Source organism: Scyliorhinus canicula, chromosome 4 (assembly GCF_902713615.1).
Source record: "Scyliorhinus canicula chromosome 4, sScyCan1.1, whole genome shotgun sequence".
Lineage (NCBI taxonomy): Eukaryota > Metazoa > Chordata > Chondrichthyes > Carcharhiniformes > Scyliorhinidae > Scyliorhinus > Scyliorhinus canicula.
This window is the reverse complement of record NC_052149.1, coordinates 56203256-56223630: the sequence shown is the minus strand read 5'-3', so window position 1 is coordinate 56223630 and position 20375 is coordinate 56203256. Positions and strand designations below refer to the sequence as shown.

Genomic DNA, 20375 nt, shown 5'->3' with positions numbered 1-20375 from the left:
ATGGACCAGCGGAAAAGCTGACCTGCAATCATCCCTCAATGAAAGTGGTGAGGGAAATATTCCGACCAATTTTTCCATCAGTGGGGAACCGATTTTTGGCCTCACTCTGAATTTTACTCTCACCCGCCACAAAACCTGCCACTGGCGAGACCCAGAAAATTCCATCCATAGCTACAGCCAATATGAGTAGCTGAAGCCCTCTTGTTCCTCATCCAAAACCCTTGGAATGACTTTGCCAACAGCTACCTGGCTGGATTTTTCCCAGACTAAAAATAAAGTTAGAAATATCAATGTATGCTCACAACAACAATTCATGGGTTATTTAGCACCATTAATGCAAAAAAGGACAAACGTATTTAACAGGTAAAAACTACTGCAAGGACATGTAAAACTCTTTTTTTAAATATTTCAACCTTTTTTAACTTTAACGAGTTTCCCACCTATGGAAGAAGTTCACTGTCGGATAAGTGAATGAAATTATCCCCTACCTGGACAAGATGTACAAAAAGAAGAGCTTTAACTAATCATGCTGATAATAACTAGTTTTTAACATTTCAAGATGTACAAAAAGAAACGCTTTAACTAATCATGCTGATAATAACTAGTTTTTGACATTTCATTCTTCTTCAGCCATTAAATTTCCTCCCTGCTGTAAACCTTTTTTTTTATTGTAAAAGGCCTATGGAGTCATTTTACCATATTATATTATATGGGGATACAATTGCATAAAAGTTCAATCTTAACAAATGAAAATTGTTGGATTCTGAATACAACGCAATATTATTTACCCTCACTTGCAAAATATCTTCCTCCATCCTGTCTTATTTTACAGTTTAAAATTCCTGAAAGAGTATCTCATTAATGTTTAAAATAAAGTAAGAAAAAATATTTGTTACCTTGCCTATAGATGTTAACTCACCTTATCAGTTCCATCCAGTCCTGCACAATGAATAATCTGGATGTATCAATGATTTAGTTTGAAGCATTTCACAGTGAACTAGGAGCAATTGGGGCAGCAAAATGTAACCACCAAGAAGGACAAACTTGCAGAAGGACCAGCAAATTGATCATGAACATGCTGAGAACGTCTGTTGTCCCACAGTAAATGAGTTGGGCCTTATTTTAAAAGATAGACTGGCTAATCTGAATCCTAAATATTCAATGTGGGCATTCCACAAAATAACTCAAATTCAGCCAATTGATGTCATTTCAGAACGGGTGCCGGAATGTGGTGACTAGGGACTTTTCACAGTAACTTCATTTGAAGCCTACTTGTGAGAATAAGCGATTTTCATTTTTCATTTTCATTTCATTTTACACTCATCTCCAATGTTTACATGTAATTTGGGCTATATGCAAGAAAATTGATTTAACAAATGCAAAAGCATTTCACTGAATAGAAAACAGCAACTAACATTATTTAAATAGAGCAATTAGTATATGGAGTGTGGAGAGAACAGCTTTAGATTTTCAATTTCAATTCATTCAGCAAGTATATTAACTTATCAGGTATTTGCTCAACTGAAATGTATCATATGATTGGGAATGCTGTTATTATCATATTAATAAAGCACAGAATTAAAGTATGACATTTAATAACACATTGCTCACAATACCTCTACAGTGTGCAGACTACTTTAAAAAAACTCCATCCCTGCCAGGGCATAACCTTCAGACAGAATAAAATCAACCAGACAACGCTGAGACGAAAGACCTAGATAGGCAACTTTGAAGACATATTACTGCTCAGGGCTAAGCCACTTCCAATATAAATGTCACTTGCTGCTATGTAAAATTTGTTGTGGGAAGTTTGTTTCATTTAGTGTCAGAGAAATCCCACATTTAGACAGCTTTTGTATGTACAGAAGATATGAACCAGCGTTTCTACTCACCAGGGTTTGTAATTGTCAAGAGGTCAAGACGCCGCTGTTGCTAAAAGACAAACAAACACTTTGTTAGAACATATTTACCACACATTGTGTGGATTTACTGATGGTCGCACCTTTAAAGCACTTCTGCATCTCAATACATTGCCCATGTAGTATAAAATATAGGCTGGCTGACAGACACATAGGGCAGTATTTAATACGTGCCCACAGGCTGGAGGGTCGGTGAGAGCCCCGCGTTGCCGCCTTTGTGGAAGGATCACCTGTATTAAATGCCTCCTAGGCCAGCCGGAGGCCTTCTACAGGATCAAGGACCTGGGGGGTGGGGGGTCATGCTTTCGAGAGCTGCTGATTAATTGAAGGCTGGTAGATTTCCAATGTAGACTGTGTGAGTGGGAGTGCTGGCAGCCACCAGTAATACACACACTTGAAGCCTAGGATCATCAGAGGCCGAGGTGCCTAGGCCCCGATCACAGGTGGTTGAAGGCGGCGTGGGGTTAAGAGGTAAGGGGGATGGAGGTCGGAAGCTAGGGCAGAGGATTGGCTCTCAGTGAGAATCTCCTCCTTCCCAATACATGATCCCTCAATCAAGCAATGAGAGCCTTTGAATGATGAACCCTGCCTGAGAGCAGGCATGCTCTGAAATTTTCTTTTCAGCATCCCTGCATGGCGAGCCCCCCATCTGCTGCTGGGTGAATAACAATGGCAGTCGGAAGAAACACTTAAGTGGCACGCTCCTGCCTGATAAAATGCACCCCTTCCTCCAAATTTGCCTCGGGTGAGGATATTAAATTCCACCCAAACGCACGCTAGTTTCACAAAACATTCTGCCCAACAGAGATCACACACATTAGAATTACTTAAAAGGAGGCTCAACAAATTCTCTTGCATATTGCAGTAAAGTATGTACCCGATTTAATGCAGTCTGCGGTGGCAGAAAACATGACAGCCTTGTGACATTATACAAATGTATAGCATGTGAAGAGTTAATGTTATGTTAAGCCTAGCCACTAGAGGGAGCTGAGGGACAGTACTATAAATTGTATTGACTCTTGGGCTCGGGGAGCAGATTAGATTTGGAGCTGAAGAAGACAAGATTCATAGTGTATTGCAGAGCTAGTTAAGATATAATAGTTATAGTTGGTAGATAGAGATAGTGTTAGTGTAGTTTAATTCTTACATGTATGATTGCTATTCAGAATAAGTGTCAAACTCAAATTTAGTAGTGTTAATTAAAATTAGTTTAGTTCTTCAACAGAGCTTTGTGTATCTTGATCAGTATACCTTCCATCCTGGAAACGCTTCACAAAGATCACCACAAACCTGGTCCACTTAATTCAGGGAAGGGCCCAGTCTCCAGACGGCAGCAAAACCTTCCCCCATTAAGTGGATGGGCAAAAGGGGTTGACATGGTATTCCCAGCTGCTGGTGATAGGATCACATTTGGGCTCATTAATGAGCCAATTGACACCCATTATCCCTGAGTCCAACACAATTTAATGGTATCTCTCGGATTAAATGCAGGCTGCATATCTTCCCCACATCCTCAGTAGGTTCCCCAGCAAACTTGCTGGGCATGCTTGTGCCCGATTGAGAGACCTGGCATTGGTAGGGGGGTGGTCACTGAAAGACACCTCCCTGCCCTTGCCACTGACCCTCGCTACCTCCCTCATGCAACCCTTCCCGCCATCACTTACCTTTGGCCTGGGATCCCACAATAATCCTAAACCTCTGGTGGGTGCATTTCCACCAGCAACCACCCCTGCCTCTGTCACTGGTGGAATGAAGAGCTGATGGTTCTGATTGGCTGGCACCTCTCAGCCAATGGGACATCCACCCTGGGGGCTTCAATTGTGGGGAATGTGTCTAAAAGGCACTTGGTTCTGTCGGTTCTTGCTCGTGAAACTCATGGGAATTGCCACCGGTTCTTTGACCGGTTTGTGAGACCCTGCTCAGCCTACCAGAATTCTACCAGTTGTGACAGTAACCATTATAGCTAAAATGGTATACTTCTCAAAACATTATTCCAGTTGTCTCAACAGTTGCAAATACCTAACCCCAGCATTGGTCTAGCTAAACATATGAGGGTTCCTCTTCAGTAGTTCTGCATTGTACAATTTGATAAATCAGGATATCCAACTCCATTTTATATTTATACCATTTACTATTTCATCAGAAAGCTTTTTTGTGGATAATGGTATATGATGCACAGCACTGTTGTGAATGGGGAGCAAATATGACACATGTTAAATAATGATCATTAATAGATGACAAGTTAGCAGAGAAAATTTCAACTTACATATAAGGGTGTCATGGGTGCTCAAAAGTATAGTACAGATGGAGATGTTAATTTTGTTGCTCATAGTTGCTACATAATGGTCTTTGGAGAGCAATTTTGTGACAAAATGGGAGTTTCTGAGAGTTGTGTACATAGGGTTTAAAATAGAGGCTGTTGGTATGATATATTTCAAAGATACTTCACCAAAAAAACTGCTGTCCATGCATTGAATGACAAAGGATTAATTTTGATGGAAGGGCTTTCAGTCGTGAACATAAGACGAAAGCAATTTCACACTGGCTGGCCAAATAAGCACCAGCCAGCTTGAAATGCACCCCAACATTGGAGGAGGATTGCCGACTGGCAGGGGTGGGAATATGGCACTTGCCGAGTCCAATGGGGACCTGACAGGGGATTTAGATACAGCTGAGGCAGCTCTCTAAAGGCTGCGCTCAAAGAGCTGTCTAAGGGTCAATATAAATATTTTGTGAAGTTATGGCCTCAGCAGTCACTTGACACACCAGGGGGGAGGGTAATGCTGTTGGGCATTCTGCCCTCTACTTCTCGTGCATGTCCACTGGAGGCAGTGAGACATTCTAATGCCACGGGATGTCAAGGGGAGGTCACTGCACCAGATGAACAATGCCTGGTCAGAGGTGGCAGCCCAGGTCAGCAGGCATGAGTTGGTGTGCTGCACCTGGATCCAGGGCTACAAAAGGTTGAATAATCTTCTGAACTCAGCAAAGATGAATACCGAGTTGGCATGGTGTTGTGTGAAAAAGTCTTAAAAGATGGTCATCCTTTGGATGCGCCATCCTCTAGAGGCAGCTGGGATGCCAGGAACCTTTCTTGCTACCAGGCACCAGCACAGATATAAGCATCATGGTGGGCATGTGCTTTTCGGTTGAGATGGTAGTAGACACTGGGGAGGGCATGGCACACTCACATGAGGAGCTGGAGAAGACAGGAATTACCTTAGGTGCTGGCAGTCAGAGAGCTGCTGGAGACCAGGACCATGCTGAGTCGATGGCAGATGATAAGCCTCTGGAGGTGTCCATTAAACGATAGATGCTGGATATCCAGCGGGATGCACAGGAAGATCTGGCGAAGATCCCTGATGGTCTACTTGCCTTGGTATCTGTCAGGGAATAGTCCATGCGGAGCATGAGCACTGCGTTGCCCAAAGCACGGAGCACACAGAAAGAGAGTGGTGATTCTTCTGCCCAGGCAGCTCCAGGAACAGAATCGGAAGTTCCTGGGGTTGTATATGGACCTGTAAGCTTCAAACTGGCAATGATCTCAGAAGGTTGCTGACAGTGTGAGAGATGGATGAGGCACCTAATCTCTCTGCTAGGTGCCCATCCATCATCGGCAAGTAGGGAGGTTCAGATCAACCGGAAACTGGCATACAAGCTTCTTGTTTCTCTGCGGGCTCTCAGGGCTAAGGGCTCTCAGTCAAGGGCAGAAATTCCTCTGTTCCTCTGTCAGTGACCATGGCATCTGATGAGGCTGCGGTGACTGAGGAGTGCCCAGACATGGGTATGGATGTACCCTCTCATGCGGCATCCGCTCAGGCTCCACCAGCCACCAGGACGACCGGCAAGACCATCAGGGCCAACAGGACAGCGGTTTAAGGTACGTGAGTACGAGGGCCCTCTTCTCCACCATACCTCCCAGTATCATGCCATTTATTAATATACTCCATTTCCTTATTAGCCCTCCTTAAACTTTGCCCTTACACTTCTTCAGATTGAATTCCATTTTCCATTTGCTTGACCACATGACGAGCCATCAATATCTCCCTGCAATCTACAGCTTTCTTCCTCAATATCCACCAAATGGGAATTTTATGTATGACCTGCAAACCTCTTAAGCATTCCCCTACAAATAAGTCTAATCACTGATACACACCATGATAAGCAGTGAACAGTAGAGGGCTGAAAGGACCAATGTTAGGGACTTAGCTATTTACAATCTATATTGATTACTTAAATGAGGAGATGGAGGTTAATGCAGAAGTTTGTTGATGATGCAAAGCCAGGTGGGAAAATAATCTGTGGGGAAGAAACAGACAGGTTGAAAGGACATATAGACGCTCAATTTAAGTGAATGGGCATGACGTTAAGGGTAAGATCTGACTGGCAGAAGGCAGACAGTGGGGATAAAGGGGTCTCTTTCAGGATGGCAGCTGGTGACTAGTGTTGTGCCTCAGGGGTCTGTGCTGGGACCACACTTTTCACAAAATGCATTATTGATCTGGAAGAAGGAACTGAAGGCACTGTTGCCAGGTTTGCAGATGATACAAAGATTTGGAGAGGGACAGGTAATATTGAGGGAGCAGGTGAGCGGCGGAAGGAATTGGACAGGCTAGGAGAGTGAGCAAAGAAGTGGCAAATGAAATACAATGTGGAAAAATGTGAGGTTATGCACTTTGGAAGGAGAAATGGAGGCATAGGCTATTTTCTAAATGGGGAGGTGCTTAGGAAATCAGAAGCACAAAGGGACTTGGGAGTCCTTGTTCATGATTCTCTTAAGGTTAATGTGCAGGTTCGGTCGGCAGTTAGGAAGGCAAGTACAATGTTAACATTCATGTCGAGAGGGCTAGAATACAAGACCAGGGATGTACTTCTGAGGCTATATATGGCTCTGATCAGACCGCATTTGGAGTATTGTGAGCAGTTTTCGCCCAGTATCTAAGGAAGGATGTGCCTGCCTTGGAAAGAGTTCAGAGGAGGTTCACAAGAATGATCCCTGGAATGAAGAGCTTGTCATATGAGAAACTGTTGAGGACTCTGGGTCTGTACCTGTTGGAGTTTAGAAGGATATGGGGGGATCTTATTGAAACTTACAGGGTACTACAAGGGCTTGATAGAGTGGATGTGGAGAGTATGTATCCACTTGTAGGAAAAATTAGAAGCAGAGGACACAATCTCAGATTAAAGGGACGATCCTTTAAAACAGAGATGAGGAGGAATTTCTTCAGCCAGAGGGTGGTGAATCTGTGGAACTCTTTGCTGCAGAAGGCTGTGGAGGCCAAATCACAAAAATATAGGGCGCGATTCTCCCCCCCCCCCCCCCCCCCCCCCCCCACGCTGGGTGGGAGAATAGCGGGAGGGCTTCCCGGCATTTTTCATGCCCTCCCGCTATTCTCCCCTCCCCCCCACGCCTGACCCATGCCACGAATCGCCGCTCGCCGTTTTTTACGGTGAGCGGCGATTCTCAGAGGCCGATGGGCCGAGCGGCCGGGCCTTCACGCCCGTTTCAACACGGCAGCAAACACACCTGCTCGCTGCTGTCGTGAAACGGGCGGCAGATTCCCGTTTGGGGGGGGCATAGGCCCGCGATCAGTGGCCACCGATCGCGGGCCGTCAGACGCACTCTTTTCCGATCGTGGGCCAGGCCACCATGGGGGCACCCCCCGAGGTCCGATCGCCCCGCCCCTCCCCCCAGGACCCCGGGGGCCCACTCGCGCCGCCAATCCCGCCGCCAGCAGAGGTGGTTGAAACCACGTCGGAGGGAGAGGCCTGTCAGCGGCGGGATTTCGGCCCATCGCGATGGGCCGGAGAATTGCCGCGGGGGCACGCCAATCGGCGGGGCGTGATTCCCGCTCCCGCCGATTCCCGGGTGGTGGAGAATTCCGGCCATGACGGGGGCGGGATTTACGCCGGCCCCGGGCGATTCTCAGACCCTACGGGGGGTCAGAGAATTCCGCCCATGGTCTTTTGTTCTGATACTGTGGACCACTCTGCATCATTATCTCTGGAACTGCATGTACTGGATTCTGTTCTTTCAATGTTGTCCAATTTTGGCTGGCGATGCTGCTGGGAATCTATACTTAGGCCACCAGACTAGATTAAACATTTCTGTTGTGGTCCACAGATGTATGATTGATAATGTTGAGAGCAGTGATTTCACTTCTTGCACAGAGAACATTCTCTGCCCTTTGCCAAACAATCAGCAGTATGGAGTTAATTTCAAGTGCAATAGCCACTGTAGTGGAGAAAACTAAACAGCTATTCAACCTTAATGTACTTCACCCTCACGTGCCCTGTTCAGCCACACAACAATTGGACTTGAAATGGCCTGAGGATAATTTGCCTTTTGTGCTTCTGGTTTGTACTTGACTTTCAATGGATGATCAATTTTTTTGCTTAGTTTCCCCATCTACTCTGGAACATTTGGTTAGGTCAAGCACTGTAGCCAGTTGCTACGTTTAATCTAAAATGTACTCTTTGCCCACAGGTAGTACCACAAGATTTTACGCATAAACTATCTGTACGTGGATTTCATGACATGCATTCGTAAAATTACATTTCTTGCTTATTGACAGAGGTGGGCAGCATGGTAGCACAGTGGTTAGCACTGTAACTTCACAGTGCCAGGATCCCAGGTTCGATTCCCGGCCTGGGTCACTCTGTGCGGAGTCTGCACGTTCTCCCAGTGTCTGTGTGGGTTTCCTCCGGGTTCTCCAGTTTCCTCCTACAAGTCCTGAGAGACGTGCTGATAGGTAATTTGGACATTCTGAATTCTTCCTCTGTGTACCCGGACAGGCGCCGGAATGTTTGCAACTAGGGGCTTTTAACCGTAACTTCATTGCAGTGTTAATGTAAGCCTACTTGTAACAATAAAAAAAACTATCTCTTTAGTCATTTAATAGTACAGAACTTGAGTATTACTGAAAAAAAGAAGAGGCATGCTAGCTAAGCTTTTCACCTTGCACTCATAACCATAGCTCGCAGGAAATGACCAAACTGTAACTGGAAATTAACAATTTATACTGCATGAGAAGAGGATGTTAATTGGTTGGCAAGTGGACTGTGATTGGCAACGGCATTGCCATCGCAAATTCAGCAAGAAGCCGTTAGCTGCCCAGCTATGTTCAAATTCAAATCGGGCAGGGCTATTCTGATTGGTCAAGACATTGCCCTGGGGAATGAATCAGGGAATGACTGTTCCCTCAGCTTTTGTTTTGATGAATAAGTGCAAAGTGTACACATGTTCCTTCTGTCTGCTGTCCCGGAGCTAAGACCTAATTTTATATTTTTAATAAAACATGTATATATATGTAATCAACAGGCTAATTTTGAAAATCTTTAAAATTAGACAAAAGTTTTACAATAACTGAAGCCATTGCGGACTATGACTCGCATACCAGGAACGTCCTGGCATTCAGAGCAGCGACAAACTCGTTATTCTTGAAGATTTGATAACCACCCTGTCCTTGCAGGGGCCAAATTCTGACGGCACTTTACATTTATAAGGCCGGCTATGGGCAATGGTGATGGCCCATCTGTGATGACAAAGGACCCTAAAACTTCTGATAAACTTATCAATGGATGAAACATTAACCATCACAGGAATCCAGATCAGGAATATGCATCCTTTGTCCAAACCAAGAGGAGGAAGTGGGAGTTATGCCACATGACACTCCCAAGCTGCTAAAACCTGTATTATTGCCTTGTGAAGCTAAAAGAGACAATCTGCTATCTTCCACCAATAAAACAGAAGCAGAACCCTTGTCTCTGTCCAGGTTTGACTTCCCCGGTCCTCATTTACACTGTCTTTATGAGAACCTATGTACCAGTGCCTACTCTGCTTCACCCATTGTGGAAATACTACCTGATGAGACCATCAATTCACAAGACACGTGATTGGAAGTGAACAGTGGTTTTAATAGTCTTACAACTGAGCCTGCCTGCGACGACATGAACTGGCAGCAGGCTCACGACTGCAGAGCTTTATACTTCCAGTTAGTGGGAGGAGCCATTGGCGGAGCCAAGGGTGGAGCCCAGTACAAACGCCTCATCTCCTCCTATGGGCAGAGCCATGCAACGGCTCGTACACAGAGCCCACAAGGACACAACACATTTGATACAACACAGTGTGAATTACTAGGTTTATAATTCACCACATTCACCCCCTGTAAAAAAAATCAAGTCTGGCGGGGGTGATGGGTCTACAAATTGAGCCGGTCCGGCGGCCGAGCCGTCCTTTGGGCCTCTTCTGGTGGCTGGGTGGTGACGGTCGGTGAGGGTACGATAGTAGATTCCGGGGGTGATTCGGTCCGAGCTTCGTACCCGACTGGTTCGACTAGCGACGGGGAGCGCCGGAAACCCATAGGCGCAGGGGCGCGGAGCACGGGCAGTGAACCTGTAGGTGCGGGTTGTAGTGTGTGGGGTACCTCGGCGGTAGTGGTGATGGGATTGGATCCTGCAGGCGCCAGGTCCCGGAGGGAAACAGTGTCCTGACGACCGTCAGGGTATTCGATGAAAGCGTATTGGGGGTTCGAGTGGAGTAGGAGCACTCTCTCTACGAGTGGGTCAGTTTTGTGTGCCCAGACGTGCTTCCGGAGGAGAACCGGGCCCGGTGTCTTCAACCATGCTGGGAGCGAAACCCCCGTGGTAGTGCCCCTAGAAAAAACAAATAGCCATTCGTGAGGGGTCTGGTTGGTGGCTGTGCATAGGAGGGGCCTAATAGTATGGAGTGCATCAGGGAGGACCTCCTGCCAATGGGAGGCCGGGGGATTCCAGGACCGGAGGGTCAGTAGGACGGTCTTCCAGACCGTCGCGTTCTCCCTCTCCACCTGCCCGTTCCTCCTGGGGTTGTAGCTGGTGGTCCTGCTCGAGGTCCAGCAGCTCGTCTCTCATAAAGGACGAACCCCTGTCGCTATGTACGTAGCTGGGGAACCCGAAGAGGGTGAAGATACTGTGCAGAGCTCTGATAACTGTGTGGGAGGTCATATCGGGGCACGGGATAGCAAAGGGGAAGCGGGAGAACTCGTCGATGACGTTCAGGAAGTACACATTCCGATTGGTCGAGGGGAGTGGCCCTTTGAAATCGATACTCAGGCATTCAAAGGGCAGGGAGGCTTTTACCAGGTGGGCCCTGTCTGGTCTATAGAAGTGCGGTTTGCACTCCGCGCAGATTGGGCAATCCCTGGTGATGGCTTTTACCTCCTCGGTGGAGAAAGGCAGATTTCAGGCTTGGATGTAGTGAGCGAGCCGGGTGACCCCCGGGTGGCAGAGGTCATTGTGGATAGCTTTCAGGCGGTCGTCTTGTGCGCTGGCGCACGTGCCGCGGGACAGGGCATCTGGGGGCTCGTTGAGCTTCCCCGGTCGATGCATAATATTGTACTTGTAGGTGGAGAGTTCGATCCTCCACCGCAGGATTTTATCATTTTTAATTTTGCCCCTCTGTGAGTTGTGAAACATGAAGGCAACCGATCTTTGGTCGGTGATGAGGGTGAACCTCCTACCTGCGAGGTAGTGCCTCCAGTGTCGTATAGCTTCCACGATGGCTTGTGCTTCCTTTTCGACTGCGGAAAACACATTTCTCCGTGTTACACGTGAGGTTGAGTTTCTGGGCAGTCTGGAGAAATCGATGGAGGTTAGCGTCATGGTCCTGCTGATCATGGCCGCAGATGGTGACGTTATCCAAGTACGGAAATGTGGCTCGTAGTCCGTACTGGTCTACCATTCGGTCCATTGCTCGTTGGAACACCGAGACCCCATTTGTGACGCCAAAGGGAACCCGGAGGAAATGGAAGAGGCGGCCATCTGCCTCGAATGCCGTTTAGTGGCGGTCCTCCGGGCGGATTGGGAGCTGGTGGTATGCAGACTTCAGATCCACCGTGGAGAAAATGCGGTACTGGGCGATCTGATTCACCATGTCTGCAATCCTGGGAAGGGGGTACCGCATCGAGGAGCGTGAACCGATTAATGGTCTGACTATAGTCCACTACCATTCGGAATTTTTCCCCGGTTTTGACGACCACCACCTGAGCTCTCCAGGGGCTGTTACTGGCCTCTATTACCCCCTCACGTAGGAGGCTCCGGACCTCGGTTCTGATAAACACCCTGTCCTGCAGGCTGTACCGCCTGCTGCGAGTGGCTACGGGTTTGCAGTCCGGAGTGAGGTTAGCAAAGAGTGGAGGGGGGTCGATTTTTAGCGTCGCTAGACTGTAGATAGTGAGTGGAGGTAGGGTCCTGCCGAAGCTGAGTGTGAGGCTTTTGAGGCTGCACTGGAAGTCGAGTCCCAGTAAGAGTGGGGCGCAGAGTTCGGGCAGGACGTATGGCTGGAAGTTCGAGTAGCTAGCGCCCTGAATCGTTAGGGTTGCGACGGTGCACCCTTGGAGGTGAACAGAGTGTGAGCCCAAAGCGAGGGAGATAGTTTGCCGTGCAGGGAAAATAGGGAGCGAAGAGCGTCTTACCAGATCTGGGTGTACGAAGCTCTCGGTGCTCCCGGAGTCGAAGAGGCACGGTGTACTGTACCCGTTGATTTTAACGGTCATCATCGAGTTGCGGAGGTGTTTAGGACGCGACTGGTCCAACGTGACCGCGCTGAGTTGCGGGTAGTCGGCGGCTCGATCAGCTGTGCTGGAGTGGCCCCGTGATGACTGTCCACTGAGGTCGTAGTCTTCGAGGTGAGTTTCAGAGGTTGAAGAGGATGGATCCCAAGATGGCGACCCCCATGAGTCGCACGTGGCCGGCCGCGTGGAGGAGGATTGCCAAGATGGCGGCCCCCATGAGTCGCACGTGTCAGGTGGGGGCGGAGTCGGCATACAGGCTTCAGCATTTCGGGGCCTGCGGGCCTGCGAGTTTGGGAAGCGAGTGCTTTGGGCTGCGGGAGAGTTTGGAGTGGGGAATTTCTTCGCCAGGCAGACCCGAGCATAGTGTCCTTTGCGACCGCAGCTGCTGCAGGTCGCGTTGCGGGCCAGGCAGTACTGCCGTGGATGTTAGGGCTGCCCACAAAAATGGCACACTGGAGCTGCGTAGTGGGTGGGTGGGTGGCCGCGCGGCGCAGGCCTGGGGCAGTCGCTGGTCGGGGGCCCAGGATGGGGTCGCTTGGTCCGCGGGGAACAAGGTGAGGCTGCGGAATGAGACCTCCATGGTTGTAGCTAACTCTACAGTGTCCTCCAAATTCTGGGCCCCTTTTTCAAGCAACCGGTGGCGCCCATAGTTGGACCTGAGCCCTGCCACGTTTACATCTCGGACAGCGAGCTCCATACGCTGGGCGGCTGATAATGCTTGATAATTGCAGTCCCGAGCTAAGGCTTTTAGATCGCGCAGGAATTCGTCCAGCGACTCCGCGGGGCGCTGGCGGCGGGTCGTAAAAATGTGGCGCGCGTAGACCTCATTGATGGGCCTCACGTACATTCGATCGAGCATTGCCAGGGCCTCCGTATACGAGGAAGTACTGTTAAGTTGAGTAGATTTACGGTGGCTCACCCTTGCGTGCCGTCAGCTGAGTTTCTGCTCCTCCGTAGTTTCTGAAGTGCTTGATTCAGCCAGGTAGACCTTGAAACATCTGAGCCAGTGTAGAAAGATTTATTTCGCCTCTGCAGCCTGCGGGTCGAGTTCTAGTTGGTCTGGTTTGAGGGCTGATTTCATCGTTGTTTTCTTCAAGTTTCCTAAGACTATTAAATTGATGAGACCATCAATTCACAAGACACATGATTGGAAGTGAACAGTGGTTTTAATAGTCTTACAACTGAGCCTGCCTGCGACGAGATGAACTGGCAGCAGGCTGACGACTTCAGAGCTTTATACTTCCAGTTAGTGGGAGGAGCCATGGGCGAAGCCATGGGCGGAGCCAAGGGTGGAGCCCAGTACAAACTCCTCATCTCCCCCTATGGGCAGAGCCGCGCAACGGCTCGCATACAGAGCCCATAAGGACACAATACATATACTGCAACACATGTGAATTACTAAGTTTATAATTCACCACACTACCCACCATAATCACTGGAAAAATTAATCATCCAGCATCAGCTTCAGGCTCCTTTTGATTTTGGATTCATGTGAAACAATAGTTCTTATTTTGTCTGTGGTATTTGCCCTGTACCTCTTTCTTTCCCTTCTCCCTCTTTTACTGTGTGAATATACTGGAGTTATATAGTGACACTCTCTCTGCATTTGAATGTGTGCAAAATAAACTCACACTCTGATTTTACTGTATCTCGAGTTTGCTGTGAGGTTACTAACGGAGATTTGGATCACTCCAAAAATGAAGGGTTGTGGAAAATACACCACCACTTATAAATGGGAGAAATAAAAAAATTAAAAACCTTCCTGTTTCTGGGACGGATTGTGGGGAGAGAAATAAGGGCTGTTCGAAAGTAAACCCTCTCTTGTGTGAACATATGTGGCTTCCAGCATTGATAAGTGAGCCATACTGCAAGTTCGACTGACTATCTTAATTTGGTTTTCAGTCTAATTCGTAGCATAGTCAGGATTGTTCAGCAGGTGTTATCCAATCGTGGAATCACATCTAATGTTGGACTTTACGATTTGAGTTTTGCAAGCACAGGTTTGGTGGGTATGGTCAGTACTTTGCTTATTGCAAACAGCAGGAAGGCGGCTCATCTGAACCTTTTCAAGAGCAAGTAGGGATAGGATATAAATTTGGCCTTGCCAGTGATGCCTAGATTCCATGAAGGAATAAAAAATGAATGCAAAATCAAGATAATGATTTTTGGAAAAAAAGATTTGTAGTTGTATCACAAAGCTGGCAATAGCATTGCGGGTAGATACCAAAATGGTGAAAATGGTCCAAACCACATTTTTGTTCATTAATTTCACTTTTTTTAGGTTGGTGCCTGCTTTCGGCAGCAAGTTGGCTGCCTAAATCAAGACCTACTCAAAATCCACACTGAATAGGAGTTTTAAAAAAGGGTTTGTGTCACTGACATCAAATTCATGCTGACAATAATGTGCAGGCCCCTGGGTTGAAAGTAGTCCCTGATATTTCAAGACAAACTCCTAATGATGCCTCCAAAATATTAAAATATTGATGCAACTGTTAGATCATAATCAACGAGGGCATGAATCTTATTCCATAAATTATACTATAATTAATAGACATAACACCTTAACGTTTGCCCATGATGTGTCCCCCCCCCCCCCCCCCCCGCCCCCCTCCTCAGTGGTGTGCGTCACACTGGCACAAATCACTACTGGATTTCAAATCGTAATGACCACCCCAGGGAGTGGAGGTGCCTGGAGCCCTGGGGGGGTTGAGGGGCATGTCTGGACATTGCTCCTGGCATCCTGGCAATGCCCTTGGGGGGACAACCAGGGAGCACTACTGGAACATGCTAAGAGGGCATTGAAGAAGGCACTATCAAGGGGCATATACAGTGGGCACAGGCAGGGGGCACATGCAAGGGGATTACCCTCCTCTATGGGGGGGATTTCCTTCTGCATGTGGGGTATTCCTCTTATCTTTGTGGGGGGGGGGGGGGGGTGGCCTGGGTGTTGGGAGCGTTCCTCGTCTGCATTTGGTGGTTAGTACGGCTGCATCACAGTGCCAGAGACCCAGGTTCAATTTCGGCCTTGGGGGACTGCCAGTGTGGAGTTTGTATATTCTCCCTGTGTCTGCGTGGGTTTTGTTCATGTGCTCCGGTTTCCTCTCACAGTCCAAAGATGTGCAGGTTAGGTGGATTGGCCATGCGAAAAAAGAAATTGCCCCTTCATGTTCAGGGATATGCAGGTCAGGTGGGTTTACGGGGATAGGGCAGTGGAATGGGCCTAGATAGGGTGCTTTTTTAGAGCAGATCTGATGGGCCTGCTGGCCTCCTTCTGCACTGTAGGGATTCTGTGATTCTATCTGTGGTGATATGCATCACTGTAAATACACAAGGGGTTAATGTAGATACACTAGGACACTGTAAATACACAAGGGATTAATGTGAACACACTACACCTAGATGGACACAAGAGGGAGCACCAGAGACACGACACACAGACATTCACCCAATAGGCCAGTAAGATAGGACACGACCAATGGGCATTCAAGACACACACAGAGGTGACACTACCACAGGAGGGCATTACACCAACCCATATAAAAGGACACAGCACACATGCTCAGGCTCTTTCCAGCGGAGACACTTAGTGAATACATACAGGGTTGATTGAAACACATCACACCCACCACGTGGATTGTAGCAAACTGGTTAGATAGTCTGAGTAGCTATAGCAGGATTAACAGGAGAGTTGAATCCAAGTAGGAGAATTGTTAACAGTTTAATAAATGTGTTAAAGCTATGTCCAAGTCTGAACCTTCCTTTGTCAGAGTGCACATCAAGGAAGCAGCTTATGCTACGTCAAGAGCATTACAAAATACTATCGTCTCTCATCAGTTCTCAGTTTTCTGTGTTCTGACAAACGAGGTTGAAAGAGACAACTTGTCCTTGATTTAAAAATGGACACATAAACAGCACTTAAGAATGCAATTCTCAAATAAACAATTCTATTCAATGCATCAATCAATGCATGGCTAAAGCGTTCGGCTAGATTTTCTTTAACGAGAACCTAAAAACTGTTTCTTGTTTGTCAAAGCTAATGTTCTTACAGCCTGTGCAAACACCAAAAATACAGATAGTGTAACTTTAATTGCCTGGAGCACAGCCAATGATTCAACTGATTCAGGGTCTTTCAAAGTCACTTCTAGTACAGCAGCTGCTGTTCTCTGAACACATATCTGATTGCTGCACTGTTGCTGATAAACTGTACAAGGGGGGAATTATGGTATTAATATAAACAATAGTATCAAGGATTTCTTTTGAACTTATATGCATGCTGGTTTAGCAGAAGAATGGGGTATAAAAATATTAAATGCACTTACAAATATTTTCATCAAAAACAATAATAAAGTTATCACTTACTTTCAAGAATGTAAAATGCTATTCTTGGCAACTGTACAGAGGGGCAATAGTTAATTTTATACACTTTTGTCATTTATTAGTAGGATTCATTGAAACCTGCATTCATTATATATTTTACATTTTACGCTAATGTGAATGACCTTCAACAAAATATGAAATAAGTTAACTTTTTCTCCTCCCAGTGTTATTCCTGAAACATTACAACTACAATGAAAGTTGACAGCTGTGTCAACCGTCAAAATATGTTATACAGGTTGCATTTGTGTACATTTGTGACTTGTATTAATGTATAAGATAGGGCAGCACGGTAGCACAGTGGCTACCGCTGTTGCTTCACAGCGCCAGGGTCCCAGGTTCTATTTCAGGTTTGGGTCATTTTCTGTGCTGAGTCTGCACAATCTCCGCATGTCTGCGTGGGTTTCCTCCGGGTTCCTTCCACAAGTCCCGAAAGACGTGTTTGTTCGGTGAATTGGACAGTCTGAATTCTCCTCAGTGTACCCGAACAGGCGCCGGAGTATGGTGTCTAGGAGATTTTCACAGTAACTTCATTGCAGTGTTAATGTAAGCCTACTTGTGACCAAATAAAGATTATTATTATGTCCCAGCTTTGCAGATTGTAAATGTCTCCTGGGAGAAAAAACTTACGCACCAGGTGGGTGGTGAAATTATGGCTCCAACTTTAAGATCCCCAGGTTTTGGGAGATGGGGAGGAGTGTAGTTGAGTAGGCAATGGAATTAATTAAAATCTGCTTTACCACTGTCTGAAAACAGAGCCATGCAGCGGTTTCTCCATTCTTGAGACTAACTGTTGACTCCGGGGTAGGATTCGTGGACTTCTACAACAGCAAAACTGGCGCCCCACCTGGACCAATTCAACAGCCATTAAGGAGCAAGCTTCGACACCACATGGAACACAATCGATTCCAATGAGAAATGGTGACGGATTCGGCAGGTCGAGGATTGATACTAAGGAGGCTGACAAGCTGCAGCCACAGATGCACACTTCACTCCGCACACATACCATCCCAGTCAACAAGATGGCAGCAAGGAGAGCGGTACTGAGATTTGCCAACGCTGAACTGGACACACTGCTGGATGCCATGGAGGAGAGGCCGGTGACCCCGGGTTGGGGAGGAGGCTGCCAGCCACTGGCCGTCACCAGGCCTCGGCACAGCTCCGTCAGCTACTCTGTCCGGACCGGCCAGAAACTGCATAACCTCCTCAGGGCGGCCAGGGTGAGTAGGCATCTCTGTGCCCCTGGCACTGACCCCCGGCCCACAGAACCGTAACCCCAACCCCCCCACCCAGTGGGGGGCCGAACCCCCACCCTGCACCAAATGCTGGCACCCATACTGGCTGCCATGGCCGGTGCCCTGACCACTGAAGTTACCAGCTACCCACCTCCTGGGTTGCATGCGTCGATCTGTCTAACACTGCATTTTCTGTTTCCCCCCGCACCCGGAGAAGGCAGCGCCTATCACAGACAGCCATGTGCCAGAGCCACCTGGACTTTGCAGCGACGCTTCAAAGCCTAGCCCAGTCACAGTAGGCCATGGCTGAGAGCATTGGCAGTATTGCCCAGGCGCTGGCCAATGCAGCACAGACCCAGAGGGAGGTGACCCAGTACCTGAGGGAAATAGCGCAGTCACTGGCTGATGTGGCACAGACCCAGAAGATGGTGCCACAGTCAAAGTATGATGTGGCACAGTCCCAGATGGAGGTGGCCCAGTCCCTGTGCTCCATGGCCATGTCGAGACAACAGCGGATCTCCAGGACTGGCAGTGCAAGGTGGCGGTAGAGCCTCAGGGGTTAGCTCTGCTTGCACCCTGTCTCATGGAGTGGCCCGGGGGCCATCGGGCACTCTGAGGGAGGAGGAGGTGATGGGGTTTGTGCCGGTGACACACCCAGGGGAGGTGCCGGAACACCGCAGGGCGGGATTCTCCGTTGCCCAACGGCAAAATCAAGAATGGTAATTGGGCAGAGAGTGGCTCCCAACACCGAAGATGCCGGGTTGTGATGCTCCGGCCCTCCAAATCGACATCATCAAGACGCAAGCCACAGGCAGTCGCAACCCCGTTTGAATATCATAATCAGGCTCACACGCAATGCTCCGCCTCCAATGGGCCGAGTTCCCTACGGCGTGGGCCACATGTGGTCTCAATGGTTGTGAGCCTAACGTGACAGCTGCAGAGAGAGAAGGCATGTGGACAGTGTCCAGCACCGACATACTCTGCCGAGAGTGTGCCGCTGGCATGGGGGCTTCTGCCAGGGCTGGATGGGTTAGTGGATGATGGCCAGGAGGTGGGCTGTGGGGTCGGTGTGGACGAGGAAGCGGTTCAGCACAGCAGGCACATCTTTTCCGGCACAAACATTGCGTGTGTGGGGATGTCGGCGTATGTACGGCTGCAGCTTGTCAGCCCTGCACATGTCCAGCACGGACCCAGCGATTCACCCACCTTTTTTGCGCTTTCCGCGGGTGTTTCACGCGGAGCCGGTGCTAGCCCCTCACCGGCAGTGGAATCGGTGCAGGTGTGGCGCCGAGTTTTTCGTCTTGAAACACCACGGATCCTCCATTGGCATCAGCACTTAGACGTAGGAACGGAGAATCCAGCCCCACAGCACCTCGGATTCCACCCCCCCCTCGCCAGTCACATAGGCAGCGGGCAGAAAAATGTGGCACCCTGCCAACCTGGACACTCGAGCTGCAGCCAGGCTCATCCAGGTCTGGTCGCCCCAGCAGACGCCTGCCAAATGGGGCCCAGATCACTGGGGGGGTAATTCCAGCAGGCCGCCTCCACTCCTGATGTACCTACCATCTGGGTATCCTCTAGACATAGCGTTAGGGCGCGTAAGGCCAGAAAAGTAGACATGAGTTAAGTAGGCACGGGTGCAGTATAGCAGCGGGTCCAAAGAACGGACCTGTATATATTTGTTCACCGTAAACAGTTGTGCACTACATTACAACCTGCCTCAGTGCTCTGTCAGAAGGGTGTGAGGGGTGGGCTGGTCTGGACTGTTCACAGAATGAGCGCGGGGCGGGTTGGAATGGATGGATGTTATGGGTGGGAATGGCCCGGGGACCATTGTTCTGCCAGTGCCGCTCACCACTCTCATGCCGCCTCTCTCCCGCCCCCCATCCCCCACAGGGATCACCCAGGTGGAAAGTGTTAATGTGAGCTGGAGTAAGACATTGTCAAACGATGTGGAGCACCACAGCTCATCCCAGAGCAGGTTTTCATCATCCTTAATCCTATGGGCCAGACCTGCTGTGACTGCTAACCCAGGTTTCATGCCCCATAGTGAGGTAGTGAGGGCATTAGGAATCACGGAGGAGGTTGCAAGCAGGGGGGGGGGGGGGGAGTGGCTGGGAGGGGGGTATGTGGAGGTGGGATGCGGTGTCATGCCCCTGGCCAGTCCCCACACCCCCCAACCTCCCCCCAACCCACCACCACCACCATCACCACCACCTAGTCTGTTAACCTGGAGTCGATTAGAGGGTCCTGTGAACAATGGCACACAGGTTGCGCAGTCTCCCATGTCCTGC

At 48.6% G+C, this 20375-nt stretch overlaps 1 protein-coding gene across 2 annotated transcripts in view; it reads right to left on the bottom strand.

The window, feature by feature from the left end:
• The window catches only part of agbl4 (ATP/GTP binding protein-like 4), a 1113401-nt gene that overhangs the window by 557701 nt on the left and 535325 nt on the right, over positions 1 to 20375 (bottom strand). For both annotated transcript variants that reach the window (XM_038794298.1, XM_038794299.1), the window contains exon 6: positions 1893 to 1932. In XM_038794298.1, the coding sequence (XP_038650226.1) occupies positions 1893 to 1932 (40 nt within the window). The remainder of the gene's footprint in view (positions 1 to 1892; positions 1933 to 20375) is intronic.